The following is a 19,621-nucleotide window of genomic DNA, read 5'->3' on the forward strand; positions in this document are numbered from 1 at the left end:
TTATTATTATTATTATTACATTTTCGCCCCCCAGGCCCCGATGTGGGTCAGTGACCTGTGCCTGGGTGGGCTAATCCCGTAAAAAGTAAAAAAATAAAATAAAATAAAAAAAACGAAAGGAAAACAATACCAGAGAGAGCGAGAGACTAATAAAGGCAAGATAAAGAATAGATTGAAGAAACAGAGAGACAGAACAAGAAGAATAAGATTATGAAAAGACGAAGATATTGTCCGATTAAATGAACAAAGATAATATACCATTTATCTGTTCCTTTAATTATTCCATACATTTATTGCTTCATTAATCTCCCTGTTTATTTATTCATCTATTTTCTCAAGTATTTCATATCTATCTATCTATCTATCTATCTATCTATCTATCTATATATCATGTTTATATATTTCTTTATTTACTTTTATTTTATTTACTATTTATCTATGATTTACCTGTATTAATTAAGAAGTATACTGAAGGCTCTGAGATTACCTTATGTGGCCAGTGTCATGGTGAGATAATGGTGTGTGTGTGTGTGTGTGTGTGTGTGTGTGTGTGTAGCTGTACGTGTGGGCAGGTAAATATGCTTTCAGGCGTATATTCTTTCAGGTTTATGTAGGTGTGTGTGTGTGTGGAGGGGCAGGTGTGTGTGGGGAGGGGAGGCAGGTGTGTGGGGGGCAGGTGTGGGGCAGGCGTCGGGGGGCAGTGGGGGGGGCAGGTGTGTGTGTGTGTGGGGAGGTGTGTGTGTGTGTGGGGGCAGGTGTGTGTGGGGGGCAGGTGTGTGTGGGGGGCAGGTGTGTGGGGGAGGTGTGTGTATGGGGAGCAGGTGTGTATGGGGGGGAGCAGGTGTGTGTATGGGGGCAGGTGTGTATGGGGGGCAGGTGTGTATGGGGGGCAGGTGTATGGGGGGCAGTGTGTGTGTGTGGGGGCAGGTGTATGTATGGGCAGGTGTGGGCATGTGTGTGTGGAGGGAGGGCAGGTGTGGGCACGTGTGTAGAAGAGAGGCACAGGAGATGAACACAACAGTACACCAGATAGGAGGAGGGAAAGGGGAGGGAGGGGGTAGAATGGTTACCCTGGCAGATATAACCAAATATGAGGGAGAAGACTGTCCATATGGCACCTCACACACTCCTTCACCCCCCAGAACTCACAACCACTCTCATTACAGGTCGTCATTGGTAACAAGATAACAATCGTGTTTACACTCTCAAAAAGCGATTTATTTCTTTTAATATGAGAGAAATTAACTTGATTTGCCTACCTAGGAATCAAGGAAAAGTTGTCCTACATGGGGCCTAACCTCCTTGTGAGAGTGAGAGGGAGGAGTGGGGGAGGGGGGGAGGGACCCGCCCACTATACCATGAATCAGCGTCACCTCAGCCATGCCCTTATGGAGACACTTGCCTCCCTCTGTCGCAACCCACCTTGATATCTCCCTCAATATGGAGATCCTTTACAATTTCACTTAATTCCCTGACGTTCCCAAGGTTATATAAGAAAGTTTATTGATGTTAAGCTAATGATAAAGGGTTTATAGCCACAGCAGCACTGCTATCGGGACACTTACACACACACACATACACACACGGGCACCTACGTGTTCGCCTACGTTGGTAAAAGTCCTTCACTCCCCGGAGTGTATCAACCAATCACAGGGCTGTGAGTGCCCACGTTCATGTGACGTCATAGAGGCTATATATACGGAGGGCACGGCCCCCTCAGCTGTACTTTGCTGCGCTAACTCCATATCGTTAGACGCGGTCAGTCCTTGTCATCCCTGCTCACCCAACAAATTACAATCAAAATGGTAAGTGTTTATCTATTTATTCAACTGTACTAAAGGTGAAAGATATTCTATACAAGCGACATATAGTGTAGTAATTACCTGATATAGTGATGTAATGAAAGAAAAAAGTGCTGTTCCAAATGTTACTAAACCTCTCGAAAGTTCTTGACACATCACTAAAAATAACCTCAATCACTATGTGGTTAAATTACCTTTTTATTTCATTGAAAAAAGTCAATCTTGCTCACAGTATCATCACGATCTTCGCATCTAAGTTCAATGACTCAATTACGTAAAAGAAAAAATAATATTTCAAAACAATTACATGATCGTATAGATGTACATTACAACCGCACCATCACCTTGCTTTCTACAGTGACAGTAAAAGTATCTGTAAGTCATATCTTTTGCGTATTAAAACGTGCTTTAACCGCCTTGCTAAATGATTCCACCAGTCTTAACAATTTATCTATATCTATATACATGCGCTGTCAGTATGTTTGAAGTGTTTTAGAAGGAGAATGATGTACCCAGGTGACAATTGACTTGGGCAGGGCAACAGGTGCCCCCCCCCCCCCCGGGAACAAGAGAAAGTTAGTGCCAGCACCACTCCCCGCCACCTGTTCCTCTATCTCTTCAGTTATCTCACTTCCCTGTGTCCTTCCACGTTTATCTATGGTTTATTATACAATTTAAATTATGATAAATGTAGGGAAAGAGAAACTGGATAAATGGTGATAAAAGGAAGGTGGAGAATTAGGAATGTTTGGTCATAAGGGTGAACCCAGCTGGTGCCACTACACCTCCCCATCCTTTCACCTCCTCTTGAACTACCCACCCACCCCCCCGCCCAGCACCATCACCCCCAATCCTCCTCTTTCATCATCATCTACCCCTTTGCCACCATGCCCCCCCAACTCAGCCCGTCACTAAGGTGCAACAAATAATATGTAGTGATCCATGAAAGTAAACTGTTAGACACCATTACACCACCAACATTATATCATTAACTCAATTAATGAGTAAGAAGAAAAGATATTGAAAGGCACTTAACACGTCACCATAGGTAACAGTAACTAGGGCAGCAGCGGGCCCCGGGTGACTGGGTGTTGGCCCCGCCTCCCACACACCCTGTAGCCTTGAACCAGTGTCCATCGCCCTCGCCGTCACCACCCGCACCTGTCACCACCACCACCTCCAATAATCACCAATTTCTATAATCATCTTTTCTTCATTATCACCCACATCTTTCCATTACTCCATCTTCATCACACCAATCCATCAATTCCTTCTATTGCCACCCCCCCCCCACAGGATACCCACAGCTTGGTAGGGCTCCATCCTCCAACGCCTGACTTAAACCTCGAGGAATATGTTTTATCAATAACTTAACATACACAATGACGACACAGGATGGTCATGTCTGAGGCCACATCCTCAGGAAACGATGACGTATATTTTAGAGATATTTTCATTCCCTCACGTCATTTCAGTCAACAGAAAACATCGGTTGCATCAAGGTATAACATATTTAATTTCTTTAGTATTTGATGCATCATAGGCTCTCTATATCTTACAATGTCTAACCCATGTTTGTTCCTTTCCAGCGTGAGTGCATCTCCATCCATGTGGGTCAGGCCGGTTGCCAGATGGGCAATGCCTGCTGGGAGCTCTACTGCCTCGAGCACGGTATTGCTCCCGACGGCTCTATGCCCTCCGACAAGGCCCTAGGTAGTGCTGACGACTCCTTCACCACATTCTTCAGCGACACTGGCGCAGGCAAGCACGTCCCCAGGGCGGTGTTTGTCGATCTTGAGCCTTCCGTTGTCGGTGAGTTTACTGTTTGTATTACAGAACATTTGATGCCTCATACAAATGTACACACGTGTCTAATATGCGTAATATTTTCAACAAGTACGTCAGAGAAGTTGACTTGCCTACATAACTGATATGCTCTTAGTGAACGTTCTTTGAAACTAATTTCTACTATTTTTCTTTGCCTTCAGATGAAGTCCGTACCGGCACCTACCGCCAGCTGTTCCACCCAGAGCAGCTCATCAGCGGAAAGGAAGATGCCGCCAACAACTACGCCAGAGGACACTACACTATCGGAAAGGAGATCGTCGACTTGGTTTTGGACCGCGTTAGGAAGCTGGCCGACAGCTGCACAGGTCTGCAAGGATTCCTCGTCTTCCACTCCTTTGGCGGCGGCACCGGCTCAGGTTTCACCTCTCTGTTGATGGAAAGACTGTCTGTCGACTACGGCAAGAAGAGCAAACTGGAATTCGCTATCTACCCCGCCCCCCAAGTCGCTACTGCCGTTGTCGAACCCTACAACTCTATCCTGACCACCCACACTACTCTGGAACACTCCGACTGTGCTTTCATGGTCGACAATGAAGCCATCTACGATATCTGCCGCAGAAACCTGGACATCGAACGTCCCTCATACGCTAACCTGAACCGTCTTATTGGTCAGATCGTCTCCTCCATCACCGCCTCCCTCAGGTTTGATGGTGCCCTCAATGTCGACCTCACTGAATTCCAGACCAACTTGGTGCCCTACCCCAGGATCCACTTCCCTCTAGTCACTTATGCCCCCGTCATCTCCGCTGAGAAGGCCTACCACGAACAGATCACCGTTGGTGAGATCACCAACGCCTGCTTCGAACCCGCTAACCAGATGGTGAAATGCGACCCACGTCACGGCAAGTACATGGCTTGTTGCCTCCTGTACCGTGGTGACGTCGTGCCTAAGGACGTGAACGCCGCCATCGCCTCCATCAAGACCAAGCGCTCCATCCAGTTCGTAGACTGGTGTCCCACCGGCTTCAAGGTTGGCATCAACTACCAGCCACCCACTGTGGTGCCAAACGGTGACCTGGCCAAGGTGTCTCGTGCCGTCTGCATGTTGTCCAACACCACCGCTATCGCCGAGGCCTGGGCCCGTCTCGACCATAAGTTCGACCTGATGTACGCCAAGCGTGCCTTCGTCCACTGGTACGTGGGTGAGGGTATGGAGGAGGGCGAGTTCTCCGAGGCCCGCGAGGACCTGGCAGCTCTCGAGAAGGACTACGAAGAGGTTGGCCTTGACACCGTTGGTGACGAGGAGGAGCAGGGCGAAGACTACTAGGCTGACCCACAAGTTGGCTAACGTCAAACACGCCAGCGGATGCAACACCTCCGCAAAGTCATTGGTTAAAGCTTTACCATATCATTAGGCCCAATAAAATACCATTTCGGAAACAGAGAGAAAATTAAATTATTTTGCTATCAACTCATGGTCTTATTTATCCCTGAATGACTCTTACAATTTTAACATTCATTCGAAAAAAATCTGAAATATCTGAAGACGTACGATTTTATAAAATAATGGCGGTCCTAAGTAAATAATCGCGCTACTAGTAACAAGAGAGAGTACACTATATACACCAGGTTTTAATTTTCCCATTACCCCTGTCAATAAGAGCAAGGGATTCATTTTCACATAAAGACTCATCTTTCTTTACCGTGATGAGAATCAAAGTAGCATATAATCTTTAAAACAAATTCATAACAATATTTTGTATAGTCTGTCCAAGCAAGCAAATTTTCTTCAATGAATCGCGATTTTTTCATAGAAAATGTACAGAATAGGTCTGTAAGGTAGACTTAATTTGCATCATTCTCACTATCCCTTCAGTACTTAATATAAATCAGACGTGGATCCGGGAGGGGGGCGTTCGGGGAACCTCTAACTTCAAAGGAATAAAGTTGTAAAATAATGTTATAAACTTTCTACTAGTGACCAAAGTAATCGGTCATCAAGTAGTCTTCTCAATAGTTATGTCGTGCTTAATGCTTTGAACTGCGGGTTTTCACCTTGATGTTTGATATAAAAATATCCAGGCACAGGGCCTGGGGGCGAAAATATAATAATAATAATAATAATAATAATAATAATAATAATAATAATAATAATAATAATAATAATAATAATAATAATAATAATAAACCAGAATGGCGAACCTAACGGGAGTAAATTATGTATTTTGTGCATTTAATTTTGTAAATAAGACTCATGGTGACCGGTGACAAATAACGTGCAGGATATATTTACGCTCGAGTGTAAATACTCATTTTCTAATTTCCGTTATGTGCTCTATCATGCAAATAATAATCATTCATATTATTTGTTGGCTGAAGCGCAGTGACGATTCTCGTCTCCACAATATCGAATTTTGTTCTGACCAATAGGTTCCTCACCGCTCAAGCAGTGCTCAGTACGCAGCTCGTTCAGACTGTCACCTCTATCACAGAAATAAACTTCCATATATATGAATGGTTTGCAAAGGCTTGCTACAAAAAGCCATGATGCTGTTCTTCTATAGAACTATCAACAAACTTTTTAATATTTCTTTGTGATTTATTGTGAAAATTATCATTATTTTGTTTAAGTAATAATATCACAGTGTACGGGCAGCTTTTAACACAGATGTCACTTCAAACCCTGCAAAATTCCTCTTTCTTCCCGCCTGGCCACATTACAGTAGGTGTTTGACTGTCCACTCCTTAAAGAATACAGAAGACTTGATGGAGAATGTCCTTCAGTTGACTGGAAAATTAGGAAAACCAGTAGAAGAATATAAGAAACCACCAATAACATAAAATACAAGTACAGTGTGTGATGTGTAGCCAGGAACGAAAGTTATATTGAATGGTGTTGTATATTGCTTCACCTTTATGAGATATTGTGTCACTAGATGGAGACATAAGCTTTACTTATACACACACGGCGGCAGCACCATACATACAATCCATTTGAACAAGATGTCAGCAGACGCGAAGATAAACATGTAGTATTTGTATAACAGGATATGAATGTCAGTCACTTCTTTTTATAGACAGTGTGACACCATCTGAGGTTTATGCTTTGAGAGAGATACACGTGCCTACTGTAAACATTCATATGGAGAAGAATAAATAAAGAAATAATGCATTTTCACACTGGAACCGATGAAAAATAAAGTTATACACAAGGACAAATCTCCATACAAAAGATATCCTCATAAGGTGATATTAACTTGACTACATCTTGACGTTGCAACAAATACGCTACACTCCTGAAGGTGGGTTTGTTTACTCTGGGTTGTGGAGTGTCTTCAGGATGATAGAGAATAATTTCGTGAGATAAATATTATAATTTCTTGTGTCTAGAGTGAGACTGGGAGCATCACTGCCTGCTGAGTCTGCATGAGGCCACAAGTGTTCCCTGGTTATGAGACAACAGAGTGAACGTAAACAATTCGATATTATATTCCAATGTATTGTACCCTACAGTTATTTTATGCACACAGAAGACACTACAGCCTTCAGATGCTCACTACTAAACAATAAAAATTACTTATTACGTGATTTAAGGTATATAATGAAGGTTGTCATGGTACCCAATCAAAATCATAGAGAAAGGCTAAAAAATTAACGATTTATTTTTTAAGTACTTAGTCTAGTGTTGTACTGTGAAAGATGGGAATTATTCTACTTGGTCACCAGAGACTAGGATAAAAATGTTTTCGTGACAGTAAAACAATAAGCTGCCACAGTGGCCTCACTACCAGTAAGCTGCAGTAGTGGCCACACTATTAGTAAGCTACCGTAATGGCCACACTACCAATAAACTGAGGCAGTAGGGACCACACTACCAATAAGCTACCATAGTGGCCACACTACCAATAAGCTACCATAGTGGCCGCGCTACAAGAAATATGAGTTATAACATTATTGGCGACTCCCATAATGGGGGTCAGAGTCGCGGCCACCAGATAATAGACATTGTCTATACCTGTTGTGTACTGTAGTTTGTGTTTGGTTACAATACGCATCTGTGGCTGATCTGTAAACTCGTGACAAACAGCGTCACGTCTGTAAGTTAATTAGGATGCTGTACAGATTGTTAAAAATTGTGGCACCTGGTCACCCCGCGTTATCTTGCGTTTACTAAATTATTCTGAAAATACCCAAGAAAAATTTATTTACCAGAACCACAGATCTCATCAATGCAAAAATTGACATGCATGACACAGAGGAAATGTATTATTTTTCCCCTGGATAGTCGAGAATTTTAATTTTAATTTTATCTCTCTCTCTCTGATAAAACTCGTAAACCAAATTACGATTAAATTTGGTAGAATAGAAGAGGGGCCTGTGATCTTAAGAGCTTATTGGTGACACTTCATCACCACTTGAAGTCATGTCATCTGAGTATTATAAGGGGGACCTTCTTCCTACTTGTTCAGATTTACCCCACTGTGATCCCAGACTTTTAATCATTGAACCAAATTTTCTGTGAATTTAATGTTTTTCGCTTTGTGTGTCTTTGATGGCAATACCTTCACAACGCCTAAACCAACTTACTTTAAATTTATTACACGTGTGGCAGAGATCTTACAATATAGTGAAATATTTCCGGATGGTCTGGTCCCCTGTAGCAAGCTGTAAATATTACTTCTGGTTAACATCACCACAGTAACTGAACTAGTGTAGTGCAGTGTGTTGGTAGGTGTTGCCCCCCCGGTGGGATTTTTAAGAACTATATCACTCCCTATTTGAACACCACAAACTTTGATGCCAGTGTCTTTTTCTTGCCTCCTGTTGGTAGTCTTTAAAATTAATAGTTCATCATATTCCTGTCACGGTCTTAGTGTCTGAAGAAGCCGTCAATAACACCTGGTCCGCCATGACTCACATCTGCAACACGTGACCTGTCCTGGAATCATGGAAGTTTGCTGCATTGTCTGGGGATGGTATTATGTCCTTGTGATAGTTCTCAAAATTTATGTGTATCTTTGAGTTAGAGGACAAATATTTGTAACTTTATAACAAATCCTTAAGAGTTGAAGCAGAGTTACAGTTGGTTGGCCTCGAATGAATGACATGCGACTCTCATTTTAGTCTTTATACACTTCTACTGATGGTGACGTCATATTTGTCATCCTGCTGGCGACAATTAATTCTCCCACACCCATCCTGTTTCAACACAGCGGAGGTCAGTGTTTGTACAGTTGCCCACAGGTATAGTGTTCCGCCCCTCGGTGACTTTTCCGAACATGTGATAACGTCGGCATCACTTTATGAATGAATCGATAGCGTGAGGAGAGAAGTTGTTACAAGTGAGTATGTTAATATACGTGGTTGACCAGAGCTGTGTTGTTACCTTCTTAGATGTGTCTTGGGTTATGTTTTTGTCGCTGTACTATTTAATTTAATAAATCCTTTAATCTCCTGCCCTAAAGGACATCGTCTACTAACCACCTGTATAGGGGGGCTCTCTCTGATGAATAAAATCGCCTGGCGCTAACCAAATAAAGTATTAAATGTGGCGTCCCCGTAGTGAAGGGGTTATGGGAGATCGTCTATTACTGGTGTGTAAAGATAAGAGAGCGCCAAGCTTAAGTACTAATCCTTTATCACATCTCCACAGACCGTTTTTTTTATTATGATTATATCTACTTCAGATATGTTCCTGTTGAACAGTACACAAGATATCAGTCAAAAACTACTTTCTGCTTTTGACTGCCTGAGTTATAGTCTCAAGTAGTCCGGATTACAGGTGACGTTATAACACTAACAGTGTCCAACCTTTGGTAATAAAATATTAGAATATATCACAATGAACATTTGGTGGTGGTTATGTTATACACTTGTGGATTTATTAATGACCAAGCAACATTATAAGTACAAAATAAAACAAGAGACTGATAACAATATATTTTAATTTCTGATAAGATCCGAACAGAGTATTTACTGGGGCCTAAAAGTAGAGTAAAGCTTTAACCAATGACTTAGCGGAGGTGTTACGTCCGCTGGCGTGTTTGCCGTTAGCCAACTTGTGGGTCAGCCTAGTAGTCTTCGCCCTGCTGCTCCTCGTCACCAACGGTGTCAAGGCCAACCTCTTCGTAGTCCTTCTCGAGAGCTGCCAGGTCCTCGCGGGCCTCGGAGAACTCGCCCTCCTCCATACCCTCACCCACGTACCAGTGGACGAAGGCACGCTTGGCGTACATCAGGTCGAACTTATGGTCGAGACGGGCCCAGGCCTCGGCGATAGCGGTGGTGTTGGACAACATGCAGACGGCACGAGACACCTTGGCCAGGTCACCGTTTGGCACCACAGTGGGTGGCTGGTAGTTGATGCCAACCTTGAAGCCGGTGGGACACCAGTCTACGAACTGGATGGAGCGCTTGGTCTTGATGGAGGCGATGGCGGCGTTCACGTCCTTAGGCACGACGTCACCACGGTACAGGAGGCAACAAGCCATGTACTTGCCGTGACGTGGGTCGCATTTCACCATCTGGTTAGCGGGTTCGAAGCAGGCGTTGGTGATCTCACCAACGGTGATCTGTTCGTGGTAGGCCTTCTCAGAGGAGATGACGGGGGCATAAGTGACTAGAGGGAAGTGGATCCTGGGGTAGGGCACCAAGTTGGTCTGGAATTCAGTGAGGTCGACATTGAGGGCACCATCAAACCTGAGGGAGGCGGTGATGGAGGAGACGATCTGGCCAATAAGACGGTTCAGGTTAGCGTATGAGGGACGTTCGATGTCCAGGTTTCTGCGGCAGATATCGTAGATGGCTTCATTGTCGACCATGAAGGCACAGTCGGAGTGTTCCAGAGTAGTGTGGGTGGTCAGGATAGAGTTGTAGGGTTCAACAACGGCAGTAGCGACTTGGGGGGCGGGGTAGATAGCGAATTCCAGTTTGCTCTTCTTGCCGTAGTCGACAGACAGTCTTTCCATCAACAGAGAGGTGAAACCTGAGCCGGTGCCGCCGCCAAAGGAGTGGAAGACGAGGAATCCTTGCAGACCTGTGCAGCTGTCGGCCAGCTTCCTGATACGATCCAAAACCAAGTCGACGAGCTCCTTTCCGATAGTGTAGTGTCCTCTGGCGTAGTTGTTGGCGGCGTCTTCTTTTCCGCTGATGAGCTGCTCTGGGTGGAACAGCTGGCGGTAGGTGCCGGTACGGACTTCATCTGTAAGAAAACTATTGTGCATTAGAGATTGTAATCTGGGTTAAGATATTGCGTATAAAATAATCTTAGGTGTTGTATTTAAACCTTATAAGTATTTCACATCATTGATTCATTAAAGAAACTTTCCATGAGGCTATACTACATATACTGTACACACTACAGTAAACACACAGCAACACCGAATAAGTTCAGATGGACTCACCGACAACGGAAGGCTCAAGATCGACAAACACCGCCCTGGGGACGTGCTTGCCTGCGCCAGTCTCGCTGAAGAATGTGGTGAAGGAGTCGTCAGCACTACCTAGGGCCTTGTCGGAGGGGATAGAGCCGTCGGGAGCAATACCGTGCTCGAGGCAGTAGAGCTCCCAGCAGGCATTGCCCATCTGGCAACCGGCCTGACCCACATGGATGGAGATACACTCACGCTGGAGACGAAGGGGACGAGTGAGCGAAGTGTACATACTTGTGGAGAAATAAAGAGAGGCCGAGTCTACAATATTTGTTTATATAATATTAAGGAAGCAGTACAATGAATAAATTATACTCACAGGCAGATCATGATAAAATATCTCATGTGAAAATCAACCGACGTTTCTGAAGCACAATGTTACGAGGTGCCCCACTAGTGTGTAAGTTTTGACTTACAGTATTTTCTCTTTAAATATTCTACAAAAGGAGAGCTGCTGGTCTTCTTCCCTTCCTCTCTGTTGATAAAGAGCCTAGACCAGAGTGAAGGTCGACTTAGACAGGTAATCCTTAAGCCAGATAATAAAGACCCTGAATACCTTACTTGTGCCACTGTATTATACCCACCAGGGACAATAAACACTGTAACCATGTACAGGTGTAACGACTGATGCCTTCCAGCTTCTGTCTGGAAACTGGTTAAGCAAATTATGTGACCTTCAGGAGGCCACAGAGTGCTGGGTGGTACTAACTAACAGTTCCGGGAGGCCGTGACGAGGCTAGTAATCTGACGATGATGAATTGACAAATCTGACCTATTATTTGGACACATCAGGAAGCCAATAAAGTTATCACTGAGGCAATACTAAAAGAGCTACTAACTTACGGGGCAGAAAGTTTGTTTATGACAAGAAGAGATGAAAGCAGATGATACTGTTGAGAGGCATCGTGAGGAAGACAGGAAATGACACGAACAGGAATGAAAGAATCCGGAGTAGAATGGAGGACAACAATGGCCCACTGACAGGTAATTAAGCCTAACTAAGAGGAGACGTAAGTATGTGCTTCATATAGACATTTACTACTTATACTGCATAACTTCTTGAGAATTTTAAATGATGTCTTCTAATAGTTACAAAACAAAATATGTATCCTGTATCCTCCGGTAAACATAAGATACAGATCATCACGTGTCTCGATGATATAACACAGGGAGTCTCTCGTTACAGTGACACCCACTAATGGTAATTCCCAGTTACATAACAGCTGACCCTAAAATATGACAACCCTACCCCCACCCCTTTCTGCCTAGTGCTCTCTCTCTCTTCCCTTCTTTTACTTTTTATACCTATTTTCTTTTTTCTCCTCCCTTCCTTTCCTCAATTCCTCTTTCTTACGCCTATGTATCTCATATCTCTCTCTCTCTCTCCTGCAGCCTGGCCAGCAAGTGAAAGGTTCAGCCCCTAACTATAAAGACGTCGCTGATGACGTCATTGTTGACACACCTGGGGTTCTCCAGGCCGCTGCTGCCACCCGAAGTTATTTTACTCATCTACTGTAATTATTTACGAATTTAGGGATGAAGTTAAACAAAACAGCAACTGCTGATGATGACAAACACACAAAAATCGATTGGTCTTATCCTTTGGCAGACTTGTAGACTGAAATTATAATGTTTTCTCAGAATTGGTTAACAATTGCGTAAAACACCATTATGAAACTTCATCGCGCACCAGTCATCTCATTATATCGTTTGTATCCTACGCTCAAAACAGCTCACAAATTAGTAACAACTCACCATTTTGTAGAGAGAGTTTGGTGACAGACCAAGGAACCTCTTGTCCAGTCGCGTCTAACGTTGAGTGGTTAGCGCAGTTTAGGGTCTGAATCTTCCCGCGCATCACTGGCACGTTATATACCCTACGTGACGTCACGTCGACTCGGGCAGTAAACGGGTTCTTATTGGTTGCCCAGAGTAAGATGGCATTAGCGATGTTTTAGTCATTTACAATAAACTTCATTTGTATATTTGTATCACATTATTCCATAGGCAGGACTGAAATGACTGTTAGTACAATAATGAACAGTAACATGGTAGAACAAACAGACAACAAGGCATGCGAGAGACAGTTCCTCATATGGGCAGACTGAGACGCGGGATGAGTCACATGACGCATGGGCGTGGTTGCCTTATTTCCCCGCCCACGCCCATGGTCACTCAGTGCCTCTCACTGTATACCTGCACTAGTGAATTAGTGGTGCTACAGTAGACATATTAAAATGAGCGTTGACCTATCCTTCATTAAAATTAGGAATTCAATTAAAAATAAAATCAACAAACATGAATTACATCACAAACTATTACCAACACGATACAAAATATTTCCCATGTAGTTATAGAATATTTGTTTTAAATTTATAATTCTTGTATCCAAAGCACAACATAACTATCTTTATATCTCAATGATCGTAATGTACAATGTTATCATAGTCTTGTGATGATAAAAAAAAAGTTTACTGTTTATGGTATATTATTAGACTGGTTATAATCATGTCATTGAAGGATGGGTAGGATGTGTAGTGGGTGATGTTTGTGGGGTGAATCCTTACTCCTATCCATCCTTATCATCCCTCCCACCCCTGCACCTCATCCTTACTGCTACCCATCCTTATCCACCCCATCCTAACTCTCCATTATTTTATCCATCATTACTCTTTATTTCCATCCCAACTCCTTATTCTCATCCTCTCACCTCTTATCCCCTAACCATCCTTACCAACCTCCCTATCCAATCTAACTCTCCATCCTTATTACCATCCTCCATCTACCTTCATCCTTACTTATCCACCATTACCACCATCTTTACTCCTTATCATCATCATTAACTCATTTCTCTCCTTATCTTCCTCGCCATTTCCCTCCGCCTACACGCACCCCACCTCTCTCCCCCTGCCCTTCCTCCTCTCCTCCTCTCACCTGCCCTTCCTCCTCTCCCCCCTCCCTTCCCCTCCTACACCTGCCCTTCCTCCTCTCACCCACCCCCCCCTTACACAACATATGTAAACAAAAGGAAAATTTTCAGTGTTTACCTTTGAATGTTTTTTCTTCCTCAAGGCCAGAGTGAGGGTAGTGCATAGGCTGTTAGAGGTATGTATATGTATAAACAAATGTATATGTATGCGTATGTGCGTTTATTTTGTATGTGTGTGTGTGTTTAAGTTTGGGCGTCCGTGTGTATGCATATGTGAGTGTGTGATTGTTATGTCTTGATTGTGAAATAGGAATAACTTTTTTTTTTATCTTATTATTGTAATGACGTTATGGTAATTAGAGCATTTAGAGGAAAATTGACTCTGTTTTAATATAAATATCCTTTCCTACCTTAACATAATAATCAAACGTTACCTATATTAAGATTAAATTAGGTTAGGTTAGGTTAGGTTAGGTTAGGTTAGGTTAGGTTACTGTATATACCTGAGTATTCAAATATAGTATACAAGTCAGTTCAAATACCGTAAATAATCAGAAACATATCAAATACATCACTACGTAATAACTAACATTCAAAACACATGACATATCTGGGACCATGTTTGCGTTATATCTATATTTGCTCTCCTGTATATATCAATTTCACAAACAGTAACAAACAATGAAGTAAACAACTCAGAAAATGATGCACCGTAAACAGGAGTCACCAGCAGTTGTCCCCCCACACACACGAGACACCAGCAGGAGTCTCCCCACACAGGAGACACCAGCAGGAGTCTCCCCACACAGGAGACACCAGCAGGAGTCTCCCCCACAGGAGTCACCAACAGGAGTCCCCCACAGGAGTCACCAGCAGGAGTCCCCCCCCCCACACACACACGAGACACCAGCAGGAGTCTCCCCACACAGGAGTCACCAGCAGGAGTCCCCACAGGAGTCACCAGCAGAGTCCCCACAGGAGTCACCAGCAGGAGTCTCCCCACAGGAGTCACAGCAGGAGTCTCCCCCACAGGAGTCACCAGCAGGAGTCTCCCCACAGGAGTCACCAGCAGGAGTCTCCCCCACAGGAGTCACCAGCAGGAGTCCCCCACACACACACTCGAGACACCAGCAGGAGTCTCCCCACACAGGAGACACCAGCAGGAGTCCCCACAGGAGTCACCAGTAGTTGTCCCCCACACACACGAGACACCAGCAGGAGTCTCCCCCACAGGAATCACCAGCAGTAGTCCCTCCCCCACACACACACAGAGACACCAGGGAGTCTCCCCACACAGGAGATCATCAGAGTCCCCCACAGGAGTCGGCACCAGCAGGAGTCCCCCACAGGAGTCAGCACCAGCAGGAGTCCCCAGAAGGAATCCCCCTACCCACCCTCACCCCCGACCAGTGACCGCAGGTGGGGGTGGAGTAACCAGCTGACTTATACAGTAGAATGGTTAGTCACCCAGCTGCTCAACCACCCTCTTAGAAAGCTGCCAGCGTCCCCCATCCCCTATCTCCAGCAGGAAATTAGTAACTGATAAACGAAAAATTACTACTTATTTTATCTTCTTGAATTAGAAAACCTTGAAAGAATATAAACGCAATGAAAAGGGGTATCATGATGTTTAAAGATACCTTCAAAAAAAACACACAGTCAGAAGAGGATTTAAATACCATTGGGGCGTTGTCCTTGGTCGCCTTAAACAGGTTCCAGTGCCACAGGCTTTACCGCCAGCGATGCTTTTTTGTTTTTCTGCTTCATGTTGGCTTTTTTGGGTATCGCGAACAAAGAATCTGTTCATAACTGGTATAATTTTCTAATTCACCTCGAGCTGCTCCGCAAGACGTAAATAAGAAGGGAGAAAAATTATAACGATAAACGGAAGTTACCTGTCGTCCAGGAAGGGTACAACAGGCTATGTACCCTTCACCGCCAGTGTACCACGAACTTCTGAACGGAACTGTACCTATGGCCTGAGCGAGGAGGGAGGGAGGGAGGGAGGGACAAGGAAATAGGAAGGCTGAAAGGAGAAGGTAGAAGAAAAAGAGGGAGGGAGGGAGAGGAAGGAGGGAAGGAAGAGGAGAGGGAGGGAGGGGAGGAGGGAGGATGAAATAGAGGAAGGAAGGAAGGAAGGCGTGATGGGGCGTGTGGAGTGACAGACAGGTAATCACACTGTGGTCCAGGTATGCTAAAAGCCCGTAAGGAGTCTGGCCAAATCAGTGATGAAAGGGGCAGTGTGATGGAGGAAATAGTGTGATGGAGGCGTCACCTTTGACTTAATTTTGACTTCTGTCTTTACGCCGGAGCTTAAATGAGCCAGAGATGCGTATTCATATATTCTCAGCTACGAGGAGGTTCATCTTACGAGCCTTTGAGGATTATACACCACTTAAGGTGATCAACCGGTGTAAGGTAAAGGTGATGATGAGGCCAGGTGAATCAGGTGATGTGCTGGATAACTTAATGAACTATGTACTTATAAAAATTTCACAAACAACACATATCAGTAAATTGATTTATGCCACTGTTCACATATACAACCAATACATATTCAATGCCACAAAAATAGAAATCAAGATAAAAAAATAAAAATAAAATAAAAATACATAATAATGAATGCAGGATTTGTTGTAAATATATATAGAGGGTAATATTCCTTTACCTATAATGAACGTGAGTGTAACATCGTATATATAATTCAGTACAGGAACTTATAGCTGAGAACAGAGGATAAATTGTATTTAATGTGAGGCTTAAAAAAAATAACAAAAGTGGCCGGGAACGAGCTAAGTAACCTCTCCTAAGTCAGTGAGGCAGGTGAGCTGTTCCCTACCATCGTTAACTCAGATAAAACATCTCGTTGGATTGATTGGATGGATCTTGAGGAAAAATAAATAAAAACTCTCAAGTACAAGTCAAGAAGTATGGCACCCTGGAGTATGTGATGGTAAAGCCACATTAAATTGTAACTAAGACTTATCATAGGTAGTGTTAGGGCTTGTCGTATGCCAAGATAACAGGTGCTTGATGCGTACGAGAGATACAACTCAAATGTAGCGGCCATGTAAGTTGTCTCTCTGAATAAGGATAATGTTTGCTGGTGAATAACTTGAAATGGCTGAGGACGGTAGCATGAATAATGAATACTTGAATGAGGAATCCCAAAGAAAACTACATTTCTAAGCAACACTCAAGGGTTACTGATATACTCTTATGACAAAAGAATCATGAATCCTGTAAACAAAAATCAAAATCCAATTATCAATTTTAAAGATCCTGGCAGTCCCCGGATACTGTGACGTCACTGGAGGTATGAGCGGGGAACATCAATTAAGAATTAACTATTTATATAATGCTGATAAATCATAGTAACTAATTCCTCATCTTTTCATGTAATATAAGTGTTTCAAGAGAGGCAGCTGTCAACATCACCTTAGTATGACACCAACACTACACACAGCTGCCCAGCGGTTCCTCACCTGTCAGAGCGAGTATGTATAAAGCTAATCCCCCCTAGGTAATTATTTTAAGGTTTTAATATACAGTAACAACTAAATCCTTTACAAATTTATGTCGATTGAGCATGTTGAAGACAAAGTTTAGACCTGTAACTGCACAGAATCTTCTTTACCAGAGAAACAAACATAAGCAAGATCAATTAACACCCTTTATAAACACTGCATTTACGCTAGACCTATGTTAAAGTTTTTTCATCGAGATTTTGTCTATTTTATGGAAATTAACAACAATGACAGAGAAGCAATATGAAACTGACCATAAGTCCCGATGGCTATTGTTAACCATTAGACCAACACAACATTAATCCCACACCACTACCAACCCAACACTCATAGTATATAGCACATTAGACTTGGCAGGACGAGTGACTAGGAGAGGTACATGTCACTCATACAGGACTACAGTATACCAGGGTGGATGAGTAACAAGGAGAGGTTTAATACCCACACTGAACCATGGTAAGAGTGGGCGGAGGTCTGAGGAGCCACCGGTGACTCACACATTCACAAAAACATAGACCAGATACACAATACCTGATGGTGAGTGTGTGAATTACTTTCCCTAGTTGGCTTTCATCTATACGTGTCATTATTGTATATCTAATGTGTATGTATAATCTCTATTTAGATAATAAGTGTGTGGCGAGGCAGCGAAAGTGTACTGTTGTCTCAGGTATTAGTTACGTGACGAGAATGTGTTGTGGCCAGGTGGTCGCCTCTCCAGCACACACCTGTTCCTACTAGCACTCACCTGTGTCTCTCTGGTCGACAAATGTTACACAGTCCTGCCATGACCCTGATGATACGTACTAGAATTTTACTCTAACTGGAAAATTCTACATGGGTGTTACTCTTAACTGGGTGAAAATTAGGTCAGAGTAGACATGTCAGGGGACCAACTCTCTCTCACCGTAGCGGCTGGTCTGGTCGTGACCATGTAAGGCGAGCGACCCTGTGCTGGGGCGGGCCACAAACACTCGCTGCTCCTCGCGTCGCCAACACTTTACTTAACCTTATCTGACCACTGTCGCACAAGCTACAGTCTCTTGTGTGAAAATCCTCAGCAAATGATATTCACCGTGACGAATTGACTTAGCAGGTCTCACACACTTATGAGAACTGTCCACTAAACAACGCGTGTATTTTACCTCCTTCGGGCAGCTCTATTAATATCAATCCTAATTAATTAAATCATTGACTGAAGGACTGAAAACGTATTTCCTCCTTGCTAGATCCAAACATCCCGTACTGACGCAGCTTATTGCCATATCCTTACCAACATTGCCTTTTGTTAAAATAATAGAAAAACACACACATAAACACGTTTTTATTATATATATATATATATATATATATATATATATATATATATATATATATATATATATATATATATATATATATATATATATATATATACTTGTAATCCTACATTACAAAATTTTATATTTTAATGATCACACAAAATGATAATCGGTTTATATGACCTTTCACCTCTACGGTACTATCAGCTGACATTAACAACAATAACAACAAAACAATCATAGTGAATATTTTGTACGATAAAAAACTATTGTTGATGTTAGTGATGATAAAGCTACATAGCTTCAGAAATAATATTTACATATTAATATTTTTCTTATCGATGATTAAGATAATCTTAGGTATATATATATATATATATATATATATATATATATATATATATATATATATATATATATATATATATATTTTATATATATATATATATATATATATATATATACACACACACATGTAGTATGGTCGTCCACCAGCTTTCGCTCGTGCGAAGCTAACAAGTATAAGAAACAAATACAACAAGAACAATAAACAAATACAATCAGAAACAATGACAGCATGACTCACCACCAATCTACCCTCCAGTTATTCTTCTATCTCGCCTAATGAATTAATAACAGAAACCTTTGTTGCTTGAGTGAAAAAGTTGTTTTCAAGTTTATTTATTTATTTTACGACACAAAGACCACTAAGGAGACCCGCTATCTATCTGTCTCTCTATATAAGGTGGAGAAAGTAGTGCTGACACAGAGAGAGAGAGAGAGAGAGAGAGAGAGAGAGAGAGAGAGAGAGAGAGAGAGAGAGAGAGAGAGAGAGAGAGAGAGAGAG

At 42.7% G+C, this 19,621-nt stretch overlaps 3 protein-coding genes across 4 annotated transcripts; 2 read left to right on the forward strand and 1 right to left on the reverse strand.

The window, feature by feature from the left end:
- The first annotated feature begins 1,704 nt into the window (after window positions 1-1,704).
- On the forward strand, window positions 1,705-5,061 carry LOC121871382 (tubulin alpha chain-like). 2 transcript variants are annotated; one of them, XM_042373734.1, is made up of 3 exons: window positions 1,705-1,805; window positions 3,392-3,614; window positions 3,791-5,061. In XM_042373734.1, the coding sequence occupies exons 1-3, from the start codon at window positions 1,803-1,805 to the stop codon at window positions 4,915-4,917; spliced, it is 1,353 nt and encodes a 450-aa protein (XP_042229668.1). In that variant the 5' UTR covers window positions 1,705-1,802; the 3' UTR covers window positions 4,918-5,061. The 2 variants fall into 2 exon arrangements, with proteins under 2 accessions (XP_042229668.1, XP_042229580.1); XM_042373646.1 differs by lacking the exon at window positions 1,705-1,805 and having other exon boundaries at window positions 3,359-3,614.
- Window positions 5,062-9,518: 4,457 nt separating this feature from the next.
- On the reverse strand, window positions 9,519-12,872 carry LOC121871476 (tubulin alpha chain-like). Its single transcript, XM_042373870.1, has 3 exons — window positions 12,773-12,872; window positions 10,991-11,213; window positions 9,519-10,788 (listed from the first exon to the last, which is right to left on the reverse strand). Exons 1-3 carry the CDS (start codon window positions 12,773-12,775, stop codon window positions 9,662-9,664), a joined length of 1,353 nt encoding a protein of 450 aa, XP_042229804.1. The 5' UTR covers window positions 12,776-12,872; the 3' UTR covers window positions 9,519-9,661.
- A 1,776-nt stretch (window positions 12,873-14,648) lies between these two features.
- On the forward strand, window positions 14,649-15,134 carry LOC121864500 (polycystic kidney disease protein 1-like 3). The gene has a single exon (XM_042363587.1). The coding sequence runs from the start codon at window positions 14,649-14,651 to the stop codon at window positions 15,132-15,134; it is 486 nt and encodes a 161-aa protein (XP_042219521.1).
- The last annotated feature ends 4,487 nt before the right edge of the window (window positions 15,135-19,621 follow it).

This window comes from Homarus americanus, unplaced genomic scaffold (assembly GCF_018991925.1).
Source record: "Homarus americanus isolate GMGI-L3 unplaced genomic scaffold, GMGI_Hamer_2.0 scaffold51859, whole genome shotgun sequence".
In the NCBI taxonomy this organism is placed as follows: domain Eukaryota; kingdom Metazoa; phylum Arthropoda; class Malacostraca; order Decapoda; family Nephropidae; genus Homarus; species Homarus americanus.

Bases quoted from the DNA above. Each gene is read 5' to 3' on its own strand.
- LOC121871382 (XM_042373646.1), top strand. From the start codon at position 3,374: ATGTTTGTTCCTTTCCAGCGTGAGTGCATCTCCATCCATGTGGGTCAG. The intron at 3,615-3,790 runs GTGAGTTTACTG...CTTTGCCTTCAG, and splicing joins TCTTGAGCCTTCCGTTGTCG to ATGAAGTCCGTACCGGCACC.
- LOC121871476 (XM_042373870.1), bottom strand. The intron at 10,789-10,990 runs GTGAGTCCATCT...GTTTTCTTACAG, and splicing joins TCTTGAGCCTTCCGTTGTCG to ATGAAGTCCGTACCGGCACC.
- LOC121864500 (XM_042363587.1), top strand. From the start codon at position 14,649: ATGATGCACCGTAAACAGGAGTCACCAGCAGTTGTCCCCCCACACACA.